This window comes from Pelodiscus sinensis, chromosome 3 (genome assembly GCF_049634645.1).
Source record: "Pelodiscus sinensis isolate JC-2024 chromosome 3, ASM4963464v1, whole genome shotgun sequence".
In the NCBI taxonomy this organism is placed as follows: Eukaryota; Metazoa; Chordata; order Testudines; family Trionychidae; genus Pelodiscus; species Pelodiscus sinensis.
Window position 1 is genome coordinate 123840653 of NC_134713.1, and position 21215 is coordinate 123861867.

The 21215-nt window shown below is 42.9% G+C and overlaps 1 protein-coding gene and 1 long non-coding RNA gene across 3 annotated transcripts; both read right to left on the reverse strand.

Moving 5' to 3' along the window:
* Positions 1-271: 271 nt before the first annotated feature.
* On the reverse strand, positions 272-3435 carry LOC142827965 (uncharacterized). 2 transcript variants are annotated; one of them, XR_012902795.1, is made up of 4 exons: positions 3332-3435; positions 3033-3106; positions 2134-2218; positions 272-416 (listed from the first exon to the last, which is right to left on the reverse strand). It is a non-coding gene; the product is annotated as an uncharacterized LOC142827965 (long non-coding RNA). The 2 variants fall into 2 exon arrangements; XR_012902794.1 differs by lacking the exon at positions 3033-3106 and adding an exon at positions 2531-2633 and having other exon boundaries at positions 3332-3432.
* Positions 3436-4761: 1326 nt separating this feature from the next.
* RHOU (ras homolog family member U) lies at positions 4762-13621 on the reverse strand. The gene is made up of 3 exons (XM_006122033.4): positions 12692-13621; positions 11151-11209; positions 4762-7687 (listed from the first exon to the last, which is right to left on the reverse strand). The coding sequence occupies exons 1-3, from the start codon at positions 12975-12977 to the stop codon at positions 7232-7234; spliced, it is 801 nt and encodes a 266-aa protein (XP_006122095.1). The 5' UTR covers positions 12978-13621; the 3' UTR covers positions 4762-7231.
* Positions 13622-21215: the final 7594 nt, after the last annotated feature.

The following is a 21215-nucleotide window of genomic DNA, read 5'->3' on the forward strand; positions in this document are numbered from 1 at the left end:
TAGTTTCATCTACACTACAACCAGGCAACGTTACAACATAGCATCAACCTAGGGCCTGATCTCATTTCAAAGACTTGCATGTTTCAGATTACATATGTAAATGAAATGAAACCCATTCCTCAAATGCCTAGGCAGCTGTAGATTCACTTAAGCTGCAGGTACATGCTAGAAATGAATCCTGTGGACAGTTCAGACTAGTGTTCTGTATTTTCACTGTGCAGATCGCTAAGGTAAACATTCCTTCTAGCATTCTTCATTTGGTATTATATTCATAAAAGGAATAGGAAGGAGAGAATATGCATATTTCATTTTCAACATCTGGCCATGGGAAAAATAGCTTCTTAATCTTCCATCTCTCTGCTTCACACTGTATATCTATTTAGATGTCTCAGAGTGGTAGCCGTGTTAGTCTGTAACTTTAAAAAAGAAAAACAGTAGTCCTGTAGCACCTTGAGAGCATACATAGATATTATAATTAGCATAATGAGCTTTCGTGGGCAAAAATCCATCTGAGGAAGTGGGTTTTGCCCACGAAAGCTCATAATATCTATATTTTGTTAGTCTCTAAGGTGATACAGGATTACTCATTCATCTAGTTAAACAATTTGCAATAATTGCATAGATAAAAACCCTCTAAGATATGGGCTGTGTCTACACTATGTGCCTTGCAGTTATACTGCTGTAAAGTTTCCCATGTTGATGCTCTGCCAGAAACAGCAAAATCTCCTGCAGGCAAAATAAAGCCACCCCCAACAAGAGTCAGTAGCTTTGTCAGCAGGAAAATGTCTCCTTCCAACAAAACGCTGTCCACACCAGCACTTTGTGTCAGTAAAAATGTGTTGGCGAGAGGTTTTTTTCCCACACCCGTGACTAACAAAAATTTTAATCGACAAAAGTGCAGTGTAGACATAGCCTAAGAGAAGGGGGTTAAGCAGAAAAAGGAGGAGTTGTATCTTAACTTGCAACACATGATCAGTACTACAATATAGTCTATCAACAGTGACTAGCCCCTTACACCACCACTGACCACAGTGGGACTACTTGGGTTGCTTAAAATTTCATTCACACGATGACAAAATGCGAATGGTTTGTAAGTTTGTAGGGCAATTCTGGTTTGGAAATGGAATGAGGATCACTAGCTTAGTGACATCAACATGCCAACAGTTTCGAGAAAGCAGAAACTAGTGGTGGTCAGGCTGACTGATAATGACATTTTCAAAAGAGATGAGCATTGGCCTAGGGGAGGGCAGGACAATACTCAGCACTTCTGACACTCCCATTATCACTGCTTAGTCTCACTTCTATAACACAGTAGCCATGCATATGAGAGCTTTAGCTTCCTGGTCCATGGGATACTATGTCAGGAAGGAGAAATGCTGGGGAGAGATGCAGGCCACCTGACCAAGGGGAAAATTATGTTTGCACACCAAATCATCAGTCTAATGAGACCTTTAAACTAGGTTCAAAGGGGACAGATGACAAAAACCCATAGATAGGTATAAAAGAAAGTGATCTTAACCCAGGGCTAAATGGTGGGCAAACATGAAAAATTCCAGTAGGATTGTAGGACCAACAAGAGGGAAAATCATGGGAGAATCTGTTCAACATCTTAATGTCCATTTACAAATGCAAGGTATATGAGGGATAACAATAATAAATTGGAAGTATAGTACATGCACTAAATTATGACAATTTACATAATTAAGGCACTGATCTTGTCTTCATTACCAGGGAGGTTGACTTGGATGCAGCAGGTCTAGTGAAACCTCACTAAATGGGCAACAGAGCATTCTCTGGTCAATTCTGATACCTTATTCCTCTCAGGGAGATTGAGTAAGTCAACAGGAGAGCAGTGCAATGCAACAAAGACACTGCAGTAAGTTGACCTAAACTATGTTGACTCCACCGACATTAGTCACTTAGTTGGAGTAGTGTAACTAGGGTTGACTTACCTCAGACAAGGCCTTAGTGGGACAGATATGACTGAAATATTGGGAGAGAGGCGCATGTCTTGTTCAGGAAGCTCAGGCAAGGGCGGGGGGGGGGGGGGAGGAAGGAAGAGGTGCTGCATTTTACATTGTGAACATATACAAATGTTCTGAGATCCAGAAGATAGTGAGAGGCAGAGCTCACCTGGGCAAAGATAAAAACAGGGGTAGGTAGTATCATAGGAGTATACTATAAACCACCACATCAGGAGGAGCTGGAGCAGATGTTTCTAGAACAAATAATAGAAATAGCCCAAACTCGGGACCAGGTAGCAATTGGGGACTTTAACTACCCAAACATCTACTAGAAAAGTAATACAGCAAGACACAGAATGTTCAATACTTTCTAGTTTCAGAAGACAGAGGAAATAACCAGGGGTAGCCATTTTAGACTGGATTCTGACCAACAAGGAGGAACTAGTAGTGAATGTGAAGAGTGAAGGCAATTTGAGTGAGTGTGATCAAAGTGAGAGCATTAGACTAAGGACTCTGGACTTTAGCACAAACATGTAGGAAACAGTTTCAGAACAATTGACAAATACCTTGGAGAATGTATGGAGGACAGGAGAGATTCCCAAAGCACTGGAGAAGGGCAAGCATGGTATATATAGGCCAGTCAGCCTAACTTTAATATCTGGTAAGATACTAGAACAAGTGATAAAACCATCAGTTTGTAAACACTGAGAGGATAACAGGCTTATAAAGAATTGCAAGCATGGATTTGTAAATCCTGCTCAATCAACCTAATTTCCTTCTTTGACAGGCTTACCAGCCTAGTGGGAAGAGGGAAAGCTAAAGCTGTATCTTTATTTTAATAAGGCTTTTGACACAAAACCACATGATATTCTCATAAGTAAATTACAGAAACAAACAACATAGATGAAATGTGAGTGCAAAACTGATTGAAAGCATACTCAAGAGCAGTTAATAATTCAAGGTCAAAGTACTGTAGTCAGAATTTATTTAGTGGAATCCCACAGGGGTTGTCATAACTTGGATAACAGAGGGGAGAATAGGTTTATGAAATTTGCAGAAGACACCAACCTGAGAGGGATTCTTAGCACTTTAGAGGGGCAGGATTAGAATTCAAAGTGACCATAACAAGTTGAAGAATTGGTCTAAAAATCAACAAGATGTTATTCAATAAAGACAAATGCAAAGTATTACATTTATGAAGGAAAAAAAAAATCAAACACGCATCTACAAAGTGGGGAACAACTTGCTAGGCAATAACACTGTTGAAAAGGAGCAACAAAAGTGAGAACAAAATTTAAAATCTTAATTATGAGGAAAGGTTTAAAAAAAAAACCCTCTTTATTCTAAAAAAAAAAAAAAAACCACACCTGCTATGTTGTGGTGGGAAAGCTCTGGCCTGTTGGCCTCGTGCGGTTTGTCAGGGTTAGCTGCTGGCAAGACCCAGCTGTCTTGCTTACCTGAGTATCTGCAGGCATGGAGCCTTACAGCTCCCACTGGTTGTAATTTGCCATTCCTAGCCAATAGGAGCTACAAACACCTGTGCCTGTAGATGCTTTGTAAACCAACTGCCTCATGGCCAACCCACCAGTGACTATTCCTGATGAACTGCATGTGGCTGCAGGTACCCCACCCTTGTGCTAAATCTTCAAATATGTTAAAGGCTGTTAATGGGCTTTAATCTGCAGCAAAGGAGATTTAGTTAGCAGGAAAAACTTGCTGTATAGAAGGGTAGTTAATTTCTGGAACAGGCTTCATAAGGAGCTGGAGAATCCCCATCACTGGAGGTTTTAAAGAACAAATTAGACAAACACCCATTGGGGTGGTCTAGTTTTAATTGGTCCTGACTCAGCAGAGGCTGGACTAGATAACCTCTCAAGGTCCCATCCACCCCTACATTTCTATAATTGGAATAGATGTGGGAGGCTAAGTTCAAAACTTCATAGTTACCTAACTTATCTCATGCTCCTCTCTTTTGTTATATACAGTTTGTACCTCTTGTGATTGTTGCAAGCTCTTTAGTAGGAGGATATGGAACATAATCGCACTGTATATAGGTTTGGTATGCAGCACACTAGGACCACAAGCACTTACCTCTGGCATAAATATTAAATGGCAAACAGCAAGCCACTACTGACTTCTGTTGCAGTCCTCTGAGCCCAAGAACTTCACCTCTCTGCTTTCTTGACAGGTGGGGAAACAAATAAGAAAACATATTTGAAAGTAGTAAAGATTGATAAAAAAGCACTGAAGTTGAATGAAAAGCACAACAAAGGTTAAATATTGTTAAGAAAATAGTCTTGGCTACTGACTACCAATTAGCTTACAGGTGGGACAGCTGTGTACAAATGAGCAAAATGAGAAAGTGACTGTGGTCTATGCTTTGTTCTCCTCAACGTGTGGGATCATTATTCATGGTGGGAAAAGCCTGCGCTGTAGCCAAGCAATCAAAAGTAAAAGTACAGTGGGATTCAGTGTTCCACTCATAGTCCTTACAGATACAGTTTGAGGTGGCTCATACTGAACATCCAGAACTTCCAGAGTTCTACATTTGGTGCAGGAAGAAGCGGGAGGGAGGGACCCACTGCTCTTGCTCAGCCCTGTCACTAAATTCAATTAATTTTAAAACGCATATTACTTGTTATCTGTTGAGCACCAGCAATATACTTGACATTAATCTATTAAATATTTCCCTCGGGACATTGAAGTAGCCTTGTACTGACTGAAGGTTATGTAAGACATAATGGTATGAAGAGGAGAGGCTTGCAAGATGATTGTTGGTAAAACAGGCAGACAAATACACAGATCAGAATTTATTTTCAAATACCTCATTTATATCATTCTCACATGAAACGTTTTTTGCAGTATAGCCTACACTTAGAAAACAGAAGAGAATTTCATAAGGCACATGAGATTATAGACTACATGGAGACATCCTCCCTCACTTGCACTTGTAAAATAGTGATTTTTAAAAGTAATATTTCTAAATCTAGACCCTGTGTAGCCCCACGTATAGCAGTATCCATGAAATTATTAGATTTTATTACACATACAACTAGTAAAGGGCTATAACAAGTCGTATATACATCATATTTTCAGAAACAGTCACAGCTGGCTACATTTAAAGATTATGTTACCCCATACTCTATGAAACAGGCCACTTATAAAAATATAACCTTTCTGCTTCTGGTATGGTACAATACAGAGCATCAAAATCTTACATGACAAATTCAATTATTTTTGCAATGGATGTTGTTTACTTTCACCCCCTCTTTGAAAATCCACATTTTAAATCAATGTTGGCCATTTTACAAAGAAGCAAAATACACAAGAAAAATCTAGTTTCATCACCTTCAAACTGTCAGTATGACTCCATGTATTTTATCACATCAGAGCATTACAGTCAGGAATATCAGCTATTAATTTCACAACCATTAAACATCACAGACCCAGATGTAACTAAATTTAAAATACATCCTCCCAATTCTGTATTACAGAAACTGATTTTCCAGGCTGCCCCAGTTCAGAAGCCAACATATTTTTATTAAATAGGTCTCTCAGACTTCAGTAAAATATTTCCATTACATTTTTGAAGTTCAGTTATGGAACATTATGCACTCATTTTGCTTTAAGAGAGGAAAACGTTCCTTACGGCATTTAAGCCAATATATCTCAGAATGCATTTACATAAAGTCATTTTCCTTAAGCAGGCCAGGAGGTAAAATTGTGGCCAACTTTACCAATTCAAATGGCTTCCATAAATTTTGCTATAATCAGACATCCATTTTGTTATGATGAGAAAGAAATTATAAACAGTTAAAATTCCAATTTAATTGAAGACTCTGAACAAAGATTTGCTTTCAGGCTGCTGCCAACGGAAAAATAAAGCCAGAACATAACTGAGCTTGGAGTATGTAGAACAAAATAAGCTGGGGCCATAAAAAAGTCAGACAATACAAACTAAGGCTTTTCACTCGTTGTGCAGACACTGGCTTTGGAGTTAACCACTGTATCTTGCAAAATAGTCAAATTAACCCACAGCTACCCTCAAAATGAAGCAGACTGGAATACAGCAGGTTTTTTTAGAGCGGGAATTGTGTCATTTGAAGCTGCATAGACAAACCACTAAATGACATTTAGATCCACTTTACTTTAATTTGATGAAGGGAACTGGGAAAGAATCAGTTAAATTTCACTGGCTGTTTCAACACAGTTTTGTGACTGTAAGACAAGTTTAAGCCACCAACAACTTCTTCCTTTGGAAACAAATACGAACTTTGTTCAAACAAGCATCAGAAACAGGACACAGCAGTATCACTTTTCTGGTGTCTGGTTATGGCACATAATCTGCCTTTTTCATAGGCCTTTCATTTAACTGGCAGCATGAAAATATCTCCAAGAGGAACATTCTGAAGTTTGTATTTGTAGGCCTAAAACAGACACATTTTGTGTGGCATTATATGGACATTTGTTGCATCCCTTTTAAAAAACTGTATTTACATTCTTTCAGTTGATCTAAATGAACTGTCATGGTGTTTGTATAAATACAAAAGCACTTACAACTATTCAAAATGTAACAAAGTAGGACTTTGTCATGTTCATTGGGCGTGCACATTACTGCATGTGAAAGAAAGAGAGAGAAAAGGATTTCCAAGTCAGGAGGCTACAAATAATATATAATTACATCAGTTACTAAGTGTTAGGCAGTCTAACAATGTGCTGGAGGTATATGCATGACCTTTCAAACAGCAGCATTTGGGGGAAGACTCCACCTCTTGTTCCACATTGTTAAAGTCCCCCCTGAAGTGGCTGGAGGAAGGAGATGGGAAGAGAGAGTAAGTTTTTAAAGCTAAAAATGTCCATTTTGGAGGCACAGTGTTAGTTTTTAAAAATTGTCCATCTACATAGAGCTCTATATTTCCATAGTCCTTTGTTTCTTCTAAATAGCCCTATCCACAAAGGCCTTGGTTTTGTTTCTCCCTCTTTTATATACATTATAATACAAATCTTCACAAATGCGTTCTTTGACGGAAGACTAGTCCAGAAACTCTGACATCAGACAGGGAAATGCTCAAAGTCCTTAACCTGATTTACAGGAACTGCATACCTACGTGTTTTTCCCATCTCCCTCAAAAGACAAGTGAAACTGAGATTCCTAGTAACAACATATACACACTAATGGATCTATGCTTGGAGAATACAGAGCGAGATACAAGCTAATATAGCTTCTATTTGAATTCATTAGAACAACTCTGAGGTCCTCGCAAATACTATACAAAACAACAGTACTTTTTCCACCAAGATTTGGACAGGTTTTTCATTTTGTCTGGAGTCCTGCACTTTGATTTCTTTGGTTGGTGCTGGGTATCTGAGTACTGAATGCCAGCGACAATGGCCGCATCAAAGACCTCTTTGAGATTTTTCTGAGTCAAAGCTGAGCACTCAATGTATGATGCTGCTTTTATTTCTTCAGCACAGAGCTTTGCGGCCTCTTCTGCAACTGGCTTTTCTTTACATTTATCCAGCTCAATGAGAATTTTGACATCCTCTCGGAGGTCCGACTGTGTCCCAACCAGAATAATAGGTGCTTTCGGGCAGTGGCATCGGATTTCAGGAACCCACTTTTCACTCACGTTCTGGAAGGAGGAAGGGCTCACAACGCTGAAGCACAACAAGAATATGTCTGTGTTCGTGTAGCACAGTGGTCTCAGCTTATCAAATTCATCCTGTACAAAGTAAAGCAACAGTACTGCTGAATACAAGTAGCATTACAAATTAAAAAGGTACCACCCTTACCAGCTCCTAAATATTTCCCATCATAGAGATTTGAATTACAGGTGGGACCTCCCTGATCTGGCACCCCTGGGACCTGAGTGATGCCAAAACATGAAGTTTGCAGGACCAGGGGAGATCAAGGCTTCCCACCTAGTTGTTGGCCCTGCTCCTGGGTGCTAGCCCCAGTCACTGGACTCTGCTCCTGGCGTAGCCAGGGCTGAGCTCCCCACCACCAACCCGATCCAGGTTCGCTTCTGAACCTGGCCAGTCAGGTCTCTCTGGTCCATCAATATGTTGCCAGACCAGAGTGTCCCAAATTTTAGAGGTTCAACCTGTACTGAATGTATATGGAAAAGATCATGTTTAACTGTGATCACATAGGCACAAATGTAACTTGTATGCAACAGAGCATGTATTTTCATAGTAGAAGCCATAAATTTGCCAAAATTTCAGCTTCATCCTGCAACATGAGAGTCAATGGAAATTTTGCCATCAATTCCAATGGACACAGAGTCAAACAATACCTTCTTAAGGTATTTAAGATGCTCTCTACCTAACACTGCTCATCTCTCTTGAATGCTTTAAGCCTTACTTCAGTGTTGGTGTCTATGCCCCTTTGCCCTATTTCAACAGAAGAGCCAGACGGTAGAGGTGGAGTGCAGGTTAAGGTACACACATGATGATCATGCAGTAAATAGAAGGTCGGGGGAGGGAGTAAGTTCACCTTTAGCAGAGATTAAATCATGGCTAAGGTCCGATAAAAGTGTACACATACCCACAACGCTGACCACACTGACATGCACATGTACACACAAGAGCACAGGGACAATGCGGCTGCAACTGTTCCCAGGCAAGAACCATTTTACATAAATAAAGGTTCAATGGCATCCTCTAGGAAATTAAAAGGGGCTCTGCCTCCAGTTTTTTTCATATTTCTTGCTACTACCCCATTTAAAGAATTACAGTACAAAGGCGTAACATGCCAATGGCAATCTATAATAGAGCTTCTTTGTACACCACATCAACCACCTCCACACCTGCAATGTCATACTATTTTTCTTCTCGGTCTTTCCCTCTTTCATTCAAGGCTATGGTTTTTAACTTGAGGAATTAACTAACATAGCCTAGATCAGTGGTTTCAGAACCTTTGCTCCCCAACTAGGTCTAAGATTTCCAAGAGGGTCCACACCTCCATTCAAATTTTTTTAGAGGTCTGCCAATGAAAAAAAGGTTGCAAACCACTTCTGTAGATGATCACCTAGAAGGTAATAGAAGACTTTGCCATCAAGGCACTCTCACTCATAGCAGCAGCTCAAAGAACTGCAAATGAAGAATGCAAAATGAGGCAAGGTTTAACTATGCATAGCTTGATTTTATGTTGACAGCAGGATAAAAGCACAGCAGCGCTAACAGACTAAACAGGTAGGATTTGACTCAGCCGTGATGACATTTTAATTAAAATTCACCGTGCTCTCACAAGGTCTTAAATTAAGAAGTGCAAAGAACAAATGAAGTCAACAATGCATCTCTAGGACCAATATTTTACTTTTGAATTGCAAGTTACAAGTTAATTTGTCTGGATTTAAGGTTTTACTTGACAGCTTCTGAAGAGTCTAGGATATGCAGTTGTTTAAAGCCCATTAAAAGCCTCAAAAGTCCCATTCCACTTGAATAAATTTCAGTGGTAATGCAAAGGTTGACAACAGGTTATAAAACAAGAGTCAAGAAAGCAGGTTTCATTCTGATTCTCAGATTAAGCCTTTGAGGCAACCAGACAGCAGTGCAGGACTTCCACCATTTGGCTTAAAAGAAGTCCTGCCTTTACAAAGTGTACTGTACTGTGCAGCACAGAGGCCAATTACAAAAAGGCATCTCCCCTCAGGAATTGCATGTTCTTAAAAGGCATTATGACATTTTTCAGGATTCAATGATTTCAAAAGCCAAACACCAGATCCTAAGGGAGATTTCTGTAAAGAGGATGCATGATGATATATATTACAAGTACAGTCTGCAAACATTCTTGGTCTGACTGCTAGATCCAGGGACTGCAGAGTTGCACCTTTTGGCTCACAACACAAATCCTCAATGTTTCTTTATGTTTTTACTTCTCGATGTAAATGTTAGCCTGGTTTTGAAGCTGTCTCACACAGACACAAGATTTTATTTCATTAAGCATCCTTTTCTCAGAGGCTTTTCCTCACTTTACTGATTTTCACCCAACCCACTCCTTTTAGAGACAAACAAACACCAGAGAGCAGTTTCACTAGTCATTTCATGAAGGCATTTTACACTCCTGAACTAGCAGCAGTACCCAGAGCAAAACGTGACTGGACTGTTCCGGCTTCCTGAAACCAAAGCTTTTGTCATTCCATGGGGCCCCATCACCAAGGATATGGTTACAATTACATCTGGTAGGTTCTACTTCTGAATCCACATCCCAGCTGACAGCATGTTGCCATGCCCCCTTGCCCTCCATCAGGGTATTACATTATGGAACAACCGGTTTGAGCTATCTCACACCATTGTTCAAAGGGGGTTGATGTGTAATTTTTAATCTGGGTAACAACTGCAAAAAAAGCAGAGGCTAAATGCAGCCTTGGCACCGCATAGGGTATAAGTCAGTACTGAATCGAGCCCTTTAAGTTCACATCTTTGATATAATGCCTAGTTAAAACGTAACTCATTAGGATAAGTTTTGTCTCCTGATGCCATCATACTCTTGTGACACTGCTTTTGCGAATGATGGGCTCCTTCAGATGGGATTGTATTATTTAGCTGGCTGCGTATTCCAGATGCTTATGTAAGGAATGTGAGTTTTCAGTTGGGTGTGGAAAACTGGGGGCTTTGGGTGGCTTTAGCCCTCCCACTAAAAACTGAGGGAGCATCTTAATAATGGAAGCACTGAACTGTTTACAACCAGAGCTCATTTAGCTCATCTTAGTAACAAGTAAAGAAATGTAAATGTGGTACAAAACTACTGGTGAAATGGATATTCAACAGGGTTGGTTTTTTTTTTTTTTAATTTCCAGCCCTCTCAATAGTTACCCACAACCCTGTGCATGCCTTTGTATCTGTGCTCAATACACACATAATCTTCCCTCCACTCTCCTAGCAGCAGCACTTTTAAACCTAGAGATAATTTTAAAAAATAAAATTGTCAGCAGCAACAGGTCTGAGAGAGAACATACAGTGTCTGGGAGTTCAATCATACAGGGAAATTAACAGGGAAGCAGTCTGAACCCACAGCTAACCTTATACAGTGGAGCTAAGAATTACTTACTCTGATGGCAATTTAATAAGATGATCAAACAATGGGTATGCTTTAAAATCCATAAAGTCTTTAGTGGGACTGTTTTGCATGACACTTTGCCCTTCCCCCCTTGTCACTTAAATGTAATAAGAAGCTTCACTGACCTGACCAGCTGTGTCACAGAGCTGAAGTCTCACGGGTCTGCCATCAACAGACACAACAGCTAAGGAGAGAAGGAAGGAGAAAAGTTGAATGAGTTTGGCGTTACACATTTTTTAATTAAAAAAAAAGAAATATGCCTTTCCTTAACATTTGTTTTTCCTTCAATTAATTTAGATTTAATAACACGAAGAACTGGAACTAAGTCTGTCACTAACATTTAGGCTCATTACAAACCCTTCGGGGCTTTCCAATTCATTTCACTGCAGTTGATGAAGTAGCAAATCACTGAACTAAAGCTCTTTGATGACACAAAAAGAGTGATCCAAACAATTAGGTTACTTCTCCTGCGACAGAGGGATTTGTTCTCTTGTCATGTTTGTGTTTTCAAAGCTCTGAGTCAAAAAAAAAAAATCTTCCCAGTTTTAAATCACTAGGAAGACAATGCAAATATTTGTGTTTTCCCTTGGGAGCTTGACTATAGAATTTATCATTAAAAACAAGTTATCTTGATATGTAACAATGTGCTCACTGGCTATGGTGGTACCTTTTATAAGAGAGATCAGCCTTATTATTTCTTTCTTGCTATTTAAATATAAAACACTTATAACCATCCTGTAGGTTTCATTTATTGTTTTGGTTACTAGGCTTCACAGCATTAATTTTCGATAATACAGAAAAGTCATGCCGTCCAACCATTTTTGCAGCATTGAGAATGACTGCATTACCTTTATAGCTAGGCCTATTAGCCATTCCTCAGACATAAAATTCACCCAGAAGTGGATCATTTGGATCAGCCCGCTAAAGACTTAAAAAAAAAACCCAGTAGGAAGCTGGACACCCAGATTTGTGTCTGGAAGCTGAAAGTCTTGGGCCCAGATGACCTCACCACACTTTAAGAGTAGAGAGACTAGAGAGCCATTCATGTAACACCCTCTTGTGGCCCTACAGTCCGTCCCATCGATCTCTGCAGTCACCTTCCAACACAATTCAGAACAAAAAGAGGGAAGGAGATCAAGGATTTACTTCCTCCGTCCCCCCTCCCTGCCCCAACTAAAGGAGACAGGGTTGTGACACGCGGATATTCCCAACCTGACCTAAACGACCATCCTTAAACAAGTAAAGTCCTGTGCTGGCAGGCTGAACAGAGCTGTAAAATCTGGGCAGTGCACAAGCACAGAGCAGGAAAAGCAAGAGCCGCTGTATACTATTGGGTCAACACACATTCATCCTTGGGAAGAAGGGGCGATGGGTGGTAATGATGTTTCCAGGTGGGGAAGCCTTTCTCCTGCACTGTGGCTGCTCCCTTTCCTGCCTCCGGGGAGGGAGGGGGTCCCTTTTTCACTGGTGGCAGGTCATTTCACCCCTCCCTTAGGAAAATCCATGCAGCTCCCCCTAGAGAGGGGCGTATGGGGGTAGCCCCCTTCCCTCTGACAGTTCATCTCCAGGAGGTGGATGAGCGATCCCCAGGGGAATGCCCCCCTTCCACCCGCCCCACGCTCGGCTCCCCACCTTCTCCCCCTGCGGCGGCCCCCGAGCCCCTTACCCGAGAAGTTGTCGAAGGCGGTGGGGATGTACTCCGTGGGGTACCCATTCGTGGTGTAACTCACCACCAGGCTGGTCTTGCCCACAGCCCCGTCCCCCACCAGGACACACTTGATGCTGCGGCGCGGCTCGGCTCCCGCCCCGGCCCGGCATCGGCTGCCCAGGGCCGCTCCCAGCGCCGCCGCTCGGCTGCTGCGGACCCTGCGCGGGGGCACCGGGGGCACCTCGCAGCCGCCAGCCAGCGGCTTGCTGATGTAGCCCGCCTCCCCCTCCTGCTGCGGCGGCATCCGCCTGGCACCGGCGAGGGAGAGCCCTGCGAAGCGGGATCGGCGCCACTGGGCTAGGGCGAGAGGAGCTCCACGCCCAGCCGAGGGACCCGGGTGCCCGGCTTCTTCACCGCCCCCGGCGCGCAGCTCCTCCGGCTCCACACCCTCCCGCCAGCAGCCGGTGCGGGACGCCCGGGGCAGCCCCTACTCCGAGCCAGCGCCGTGCCCCGGACCCGCCGCTCAGCTCGCCCGGACAAGCGGCTCAAGAGCAGCCAGCTGCAGAGACTGGATGGCAGGGGCGCGAGGCCGGCCTTCCCGGGCGGCGACAGCAGCGGGAGCCCTGTGCACGCTGCACTCGCCTCGCCGCACACTGAGGTGCCTCCAGCCCCGGCTCTCCGCCTCCCCAGCACAGGCAGGCAGCCGGCGGCGAGGGGAGGAGCCCGGCGCTGGGGGGGCCGCGCTACAGGCAGCGCTACAGCGCTCCCTGCCGCCCCGAGCCCGCCCGCCCACCGCGCCGGCCACTGGAGCAGGAGCCCGCAGGCGGCAACTACAGCAGGAGCCGCTGCGGGGACCTGAGGCCGGTACAGCGGCTGTGCCGCTTCTCATTGGCCACTTCGCTTCCCCTTTGAACGCTGAAACAATCTGCGCCGCGGCCATTGGCTGGAAGCGGCCACCTGGCCGCCTGCTCTGCCCCAGGCTGTTCCGTCCGTCCCGGCTCCTTCCCTGCCGCTTGACCGTAATCCGCTTCCTCCTCCCTCCCCGGAGCCTTGCCCCTCTCCCCCATTCCTGCCTCGCTCTCTGCTCTCCTCCCGCTTCCATCTCTCTACTCTGGGTGGCCAGTCCAGGCCTCTTTCCACAGTCTGTCTTCTGCTGTCTATTCCTTCTCCCCCCCCCCCCCCCGTCTCCCCTTCCCTCTATCAGCTTCCCTCCCACTGACTATATTTTCTCCTCATTCCACGCTGTCCCCTTCTTCCCACCCCTACGGCTCAGCTGTAATTTTTGTAAAGCTGTCTAATCCTGTCAAAGCTCTGCCTGCCTCACCGAGGGGAACAAAGTTTCCGGAGTTAATTTATCAGTATTAATGAGACACATGAGAAGAGATTTATCTGAGCACAGCTAAAGGCTACATAAAAGGAACCATGTTATTTGATTTCTCCATTCCTGCTTCTCTGCCTCTCTGGTAATATTTAGGGCAATGTCAAAAACAGAGTTAATGCAAGTTTTTTTTTAAACTGGAAGTTCTCTTCATTGTGTTGGCACTTTGTGCATTTACAATACAAGAGCATGGGAATAATGACTACTTGATATGCTTCCACCTGTGAAAGAAATAAACTGGGACATTTGAGTTTTAACACCTTTAAAACAGTGACACCAAATCACAGGCTCCCCCTGTTGTTACAACATGATTTTTAAAGGGCTGATCCCTGTCTACGCAGGGCACCGAGTGAGGTTTCAAGTCACTGTAGCTAACTCACATTTTAGCACCATTTTTTTGAACATAGACAAACATTTGGCTACTATTTCAGGCCAACAGAAGAAAAGATCACAGAAGCAGAGGTGTGCTCTGTTTTATACTACCCTATCTCCATTTCATCTGAGCATCTTCCAATAGTATATTAAGTGACACCTGTGGTGCTGAAATGACCTGGGTGAGGGCACGGGTGACACTTATTAGATGACCCTGTTTTAACTCCCATGACAAATGCAAAGTTCTGTCCCATACCAGTTCATGAGATATCAACTGTAAGCAAAATCTCCTGTATATGGGAAACAAGATGCTGGCTGATATATTCCCAGAGTGGGAAAACGGATGACAACAGCTATTTTACTTGCGCTGAAAATAATTAAAGATTAATGTAAAATCACAGAAAATACTGTCTACTGCAAGTAAAAATGACATGGCTCCATTTTTAAATACCAACAGCAAACAAAGATGGCCTATTTACTGAGCTAAAGGATCCAGATAGACAACCATAATTGCTTGTATTGTTCCTGTGCTTTAGAGCAGGGGCTATGTAAATTCATAGCTGCATGGTTGCATTATATTGTGATGTGCCCTGTTGAATACAGTGGAGCCTTTTGTTAAAAGGGATGATCAAGCTGATTGTTGTGCAGTGGGGGAGTACTGGTTAAATAATTTGCATCTTGATAGCAAATCAAAGACTGTCAGTGCTAGCAGTTACAGTAGGGCTAAAGGGACATTAATGTCTAGTCTAGGATTTGTTCAGGACTATATAAATAGTTTGATTCATGAAACTGAAACTTCTGTGCTACAGCAATTGAATTACAAATACTTCAAAAGTATTACAGTCTAGCTTTAAAAATATTGGTCTGTGCTGTGCGCAGGCTTACATCCTCTTCAATCAGTAGAGTTGCACTCTGTACCAGGGCTGAATTTGGCCCATTATCAGTTGGTATGAAGGAAAGCATTCACCCTATCTTATGCCCTTGCACTAGTCAAATATTATTCTTTGAGAAAATGGCAAGAGAGGAAATTATTTCATCAAGACATGAAATAGGCCATTGTTATTTCCAAGCTTATCACTTTCCCTGAGACATTGAAATATGAGCTCCATGTTGGCCTTGTAGAACAAAAGATTATTTCCCCCCACAGAAGTTTTACAGCTGAAAATGAGAGAGACAAGGGAAAGAGAACAACACTCCACTGATATGCTATGGTACACAGTCTCCTGTTTTAATGAAGAGGCTGATTTGGGAAGCTTTCACCCAAATCCTGTTCGTGAGAGAGAGAGAGAGAGAGAGAGAGAGAAGGCACTTGCTGTGTTGAAAAAACCCATCTCCAGCCCAGCTACTTTTACAAAGGACATGGCATTTGTGGCCATGCTCAGCTGCACCAGCCTATGTGGCAGGCTATGAATGGGAGAGCAGAAGAAAGCAACAAGAGATGCAAAGCTGTTTGGGCAAGGAGAGGACATAAAGGATGGGGTGTTACTTGGGGCTGACGAGGGCACAGATATAAAGGGACTCTCTTGCAGTCCTTATTTTCCATACTTCTGTGTGCTGTGGTAATATAGAAGTACAAAGCGTCACTGCTGTTATTATTTATTTTGAATTATTATTTGAAGTAATGAAGAACCATGAAAAGATATACATAATAATATTCTCTAAAAAGCATGATGTTAAACTGGAGTTAAGATGAGAATACATTAGCGGTAACTTAAAAGTAAAAAGTTTCACATGCATGATGAAATTATCCTAAAAACAAGCATTGCAAAGCTAGGAAACTCAAAGTTAATCAAGGTATCCAAACAACCTAAAAACTTACTATCCACTTCAATTCAACTGATGAAGTCAGTTTTGCCCACAGAAGCTTATGAATCTGCGTATTTTGGTTAGTCTCTAAGGGCACATCTACACAGCAGGGCTGAACTCAAAATAAGCTACGCAACTTGAACTAAGCTAATTGCGTAGCTTAAGTCAAAATAGCTTATTTCGACTTTTGGCACTGTCTATACAGCAGTTATTTTGAGATAGAGCACTCTTCCCCCAACTTCCCTTACTTCTCGTAAATTGAGGGTTACAGGAGTCAGAGTATGAAGTCCTCCAGCTCAACATTATTTCGACAGTATGTCAAAAAAACTGCCTGTTGTGTAAAAGTAGACTATGTTATTTTGGAATAACATCAGTTATTCCAAAATAACTCTGTAGATGTAGCCTAAGGTGCCACAGGACTACTTGTTTTTAAATTTATAGATTAACACAGCTACCCTGAAGAGATATCCTAACAATCCAAGTAATTCCATGTGGAAAACCATCATGGAAAAAACTGATCTCATGTTTAAAAAAAAAAATCAGTTTCCTCTTGTCTGGAACCACAAATACTAAGAATTCAGAGCTACCAAATGTCATGTAACTCGTGTGTCATGCACATTATTGGCAGCTCTGTATATCTGCGGTGCCGCTCCCACCCCCCACTCCTGTATCTCTCTGGGCCACAAGATGGGACCAAAATGGTCCTTTAGGATGAAACTCAGCTGGCAGCTAGGGGTTGTCATGAATCTTGGCATATGGTGGCCTGTCCTCTGGCTGCTCCCCCTGCTGCTGGATCTGAGCAGGGCAGAAGCAGCTGGCATTGGCGGCAGCACCAGGTGGCCAGTTGACTGGCTGGGGACAGAAAGTGAGGAGCTCAGTAATGACTAACGCAAGTGTGAAAAATCGAGACACTTTTTTTTCCTGGAGCGGAATGAGAAGGAGTTTATAGTTGCCAGATGGACAAGGCCCCTAATATTAGGATTGTCACCTTAGTACTCACCAACAATAATTTTGTTCAAACCATGTTAATGGCATGGGTTTAACTGAACTCCAGAACAACAGTAATTACATGTATCGGGGGTAGCTGTGTTAGTTTGAATCTGCAAAAACAACAAGAAGTCCTGTGGCACCTTATAGACTAACAGATTTATTGGAGCATAAGTTTTTGTGGGCAAAAACCCACTTTGTCAGATGCATCTGACAAAGTGGGTCTTTGCCCATGAAAGCTTATGCTCCAATAAATCTGTTAGTCTATAAGGTGCCACAGGACTTCTAGTAATTACATGATGTCACATCATATAATTTGGTGCTACATAAGCTCTGGTTGCTGCAGGCCACCAGTAATATATTAAACTTCCATTTCATTTTGTTAATATTTCATAAGGTTCAACTCAACTTAGTATTATATTTCTGTCTGTGGGTTCCTACATGCTACATATTTGCTGGGCAAACATGTGGAGAAACAATAAATAGCAGTGTGAACGAAGAAATAAATCAACTCAACTGGAGAGGGTTTTTTTGAGATGAGAAATGATTGGGGAAAATGTATTTGGTACCGGTGCGGCATGTTATTGGAGAAAATGGGAATCCCAGATGAGAAGCTCACAGAGGAATGGTATGTTCATTTGGATGTAAATCTCTGGGGAAGCAAAATTCAGAATAACTGAAGATAAAAACAGGAATGATGTATGTTCCATGTTGGTGACTCACCACCAGACTCTGCTGATGAGTTTAGGAACCCCTGCTCGTTTCTTGACACCCCAGGTACCTGGCCCCCTCCTCAATCCTACTAGAACAATAATAAAATTCCCAATACACACTCTTAGCTGTTGCATTCTTTCCACTAGTTGATTGTTACAATGGAGGTAAAGGAAAGAGCAGAGGCCCTGTAGCCAGACACAAAAACCCCATCTTGTTTTTCCACGAGCCCCATCTTGTTTTTCCCCCCCAGAGAGCAAGAGAAAGGCAGTCAGCCTTTGATGCCCTGGGAACGCAGGTGTGGTGCCTGTCCCTGACTCTACCATAAACAGAAACCAGACAGTAAATGGGCTAGCTGACGACTGGGAGGCCTCCCGTCGCCGTGATGGCTAGTATCAGTAATTGACACGCCTGCACTGTCTCGGGAGAGGAATCTTCGCCCATCACATACCAGAGGTGCCCATTGTCTGCATCTTCCCAGGTGTGAATTATGCTTTGCACCCTTCGTGGGAAACTTGGCATTCAAAGCCATTTTTCCTGATTGGCCACTTGAGACCAGGAAGAAGCCCATGTGACCCAAGGGGTATAAAGAGGGTTGAGTTGCCCACCCAATTTGAGCTCCAATCACCTACACCTGCTGGCAGGTATTGATTGTCTCCCGAGGTCCGTGGGACGCCCAACCTCGCCCTACTTCTTCCCGAGGGATTGAGAGAAAGACGCTGGCCACGCCAAGTCTGGAACGCAGGGGTGAGAATTGTACCTGCAATGTGTTTTCTTTATGTGTACACTCTAATTGTCTCTCTGTTGTAAGTTAGTTACTTTATTATAGTTTTCTTAAAGTCAAACTGCTTCATTTCTATTGTAAATCACCTTTGGTAAGGTGATTTAGCTATAAACTTTGGGAACAAGTGGGGTGCCCTCATTCACTTATAAAATATATATATCTATACACACTGAACCAAGTTTCTTTATTTCTTTTCTCTTTCTTTCTCCTATAAATAAGCCAGTGCGTGTCAAGCTTCTGACTTGAACCCGTGCTGCTGTACCCGAACCGAACACAAACAAAAGAACTTCAGCCGGTCATAAAGGGACAGATATAGGGAGAGCTTGGGCGTTTGGATTTGTGTCACACCCAGGTGGCAAAATTCAGTTGGGGCGCTTCTCAGTCTCCCCGAGGCTGCCCGCTGCGAAGGAATTATGAAATACTAGCAGCTAAAATCTGAAGCGTAATAAGCTCTTCCTGTACACACTGGGGCGTCTGTTAGCCTGTTTGGCTACCCTCTGCGATGGGACCTCGGTCCTAGCAGTAAAGTCACGGACGTTAAACTACTTTTCAGGGTGCCCTCCAGCCTCCTAGGCTGCCCGCTGCAACGAGACTTTGTGTCTCAGCAGTTGAAGACTTGGGTGTAACACACACGCACACACTGCCCTGACCGTCGGCTGACAGGCCCTAACCCCCTTCTGACATCTTTCATATTGACATGGTTTTCTCAGCCAAACCATTCCCAGTGCTTATTGTCTTCTGTAGCACTTCAATGATAAAAGCCCCCTTCCCAGCTCACACAAGATTCATAATCATCTGAGCGCTAACAGCATCCTTCCTGAGCTCTATTCAACTGCTTTAACTCTTCTCAAGCCTTAACAGGCTACACCCTTTGCTCAGCTCACGCTCAGCTGATCACCACAGGGAGGAGGGGAATTGTACTGCATTGCTTCCTTGCCTCTTGTGAATCTCAGCTGATTTCTCCATAACAGTCTTGCCTCTTGCAGCACAGACTACCAAGTTTAGATTTCAAGCCACATTTTCCTATACAGCCTTTCATTCTTTTCTTAATTATCATTGTTTGTGTTTCTAAAGGACTAGTGATTGTCATGACTGGGCATTCTCAAAGCCAGTGTTTTTGCTTTTTAGAAATCTTCTCTGCTAGTCTGTGCAAAATGCATTTCTAGATTTGGCTTCTGGCAGTTAGCACAAGAACGTGACTTGTTTCCATTTTGATTATCCCCATAAATGCCACATAGATGGTGGCGAATGATGTCTCTGTGTGAAATCACAGCCACATGCTAGCTAAAGTTTACAGTGCACCTTTAGCCATCACACCTTTACTGTGCCCACCTATCCAGCTGTTTGCTGCCATGCCAAACCACGGAGCACCTTCCAGCAGCCACCCATATTTAAAGCAACTAGCCAGAAAAATGTTTCCTTCTTTCCCCTAGATGACAGTCCAGAGCTAGGGGCAGATTTCAGGTGCAGTATCTCACAACCCTGATGAGAACTGTCTAGTGCTGTGAGGGACAGAGATTCCCAGTTGTTCAATGGGTTCACGTAGTAGAACTTGGTTCTAGTTTTGGCAGGTCCTAAAAAATTGGATCTAACCAATGGTGAGAGTTGGATATATAAAGTCTTTTTAGAAGTTTTTATAAGCTCTCTCTCAGCCATGTACATGGGGCTGGATTCAAGAGTAAGGGCTTGATTTGAAAATGAACCATTGGGATGGGCAAGAGTAAGACTTAGCCTCGGATTTGGAAGGAGTGAGTTGGTGCAGCTGGAGTGGCTGCAAGGAAGTGACAAGGGGGTAGCCATGGCAGCTGGAAAGGGAGGCAGGCATAGTGCTGTCCTTTCTCACTCCTCCATGTTCTGTCCCTCGCTAACCAGCCTTCCCTCTTTTCATTCCTCCAGCCAATCTTGCTTTCCTCTTCCGGAGAGGCATAAGGATCTTACGTAAAACTGGTTTTTTGCACACACACAAAAAAGTCCACACTGCTTGTTTTTGCACAAAAATGGCTTGAATGAATTATGCAAATGAAGCATGACAATATGCTAATCTATAGCCTGAGAGAAATATTGTCACTATGCCTATATAACTTCCCGGTGTAGATCAAAGATGACCAAAAAAATTTGAAAAAGGTATCCATACCAAAGGAAGCAACAGCTTCACCATTGGCTTAAAAAAAAAATCCCTCACCTAGTGAAGGTTTTATGCAGATTCTCCTCTTTACACATCCAGCAAAAGGACTTCATTCAATGTGTTCACAAGGGGCAAACATTTTCACAGTATGCATTACGAGATTGTACTTTACTATATACTCTAATAATCTATTGGATTTTTTAAGTAGAGAAGATAAACTCTCTCAAGAAGGTTGAGATGCAGTGGCAAAACAGTTTGAGGAAGCATATGCTGATGATAGGGTCCCTTGCTCTTCTTTTTATGAAGGCCTTCAGCTTCCAAGTTGTTACACTGGTACATTTCATGAATAATATATGCACATAACAAGAGAGGTAAAAGA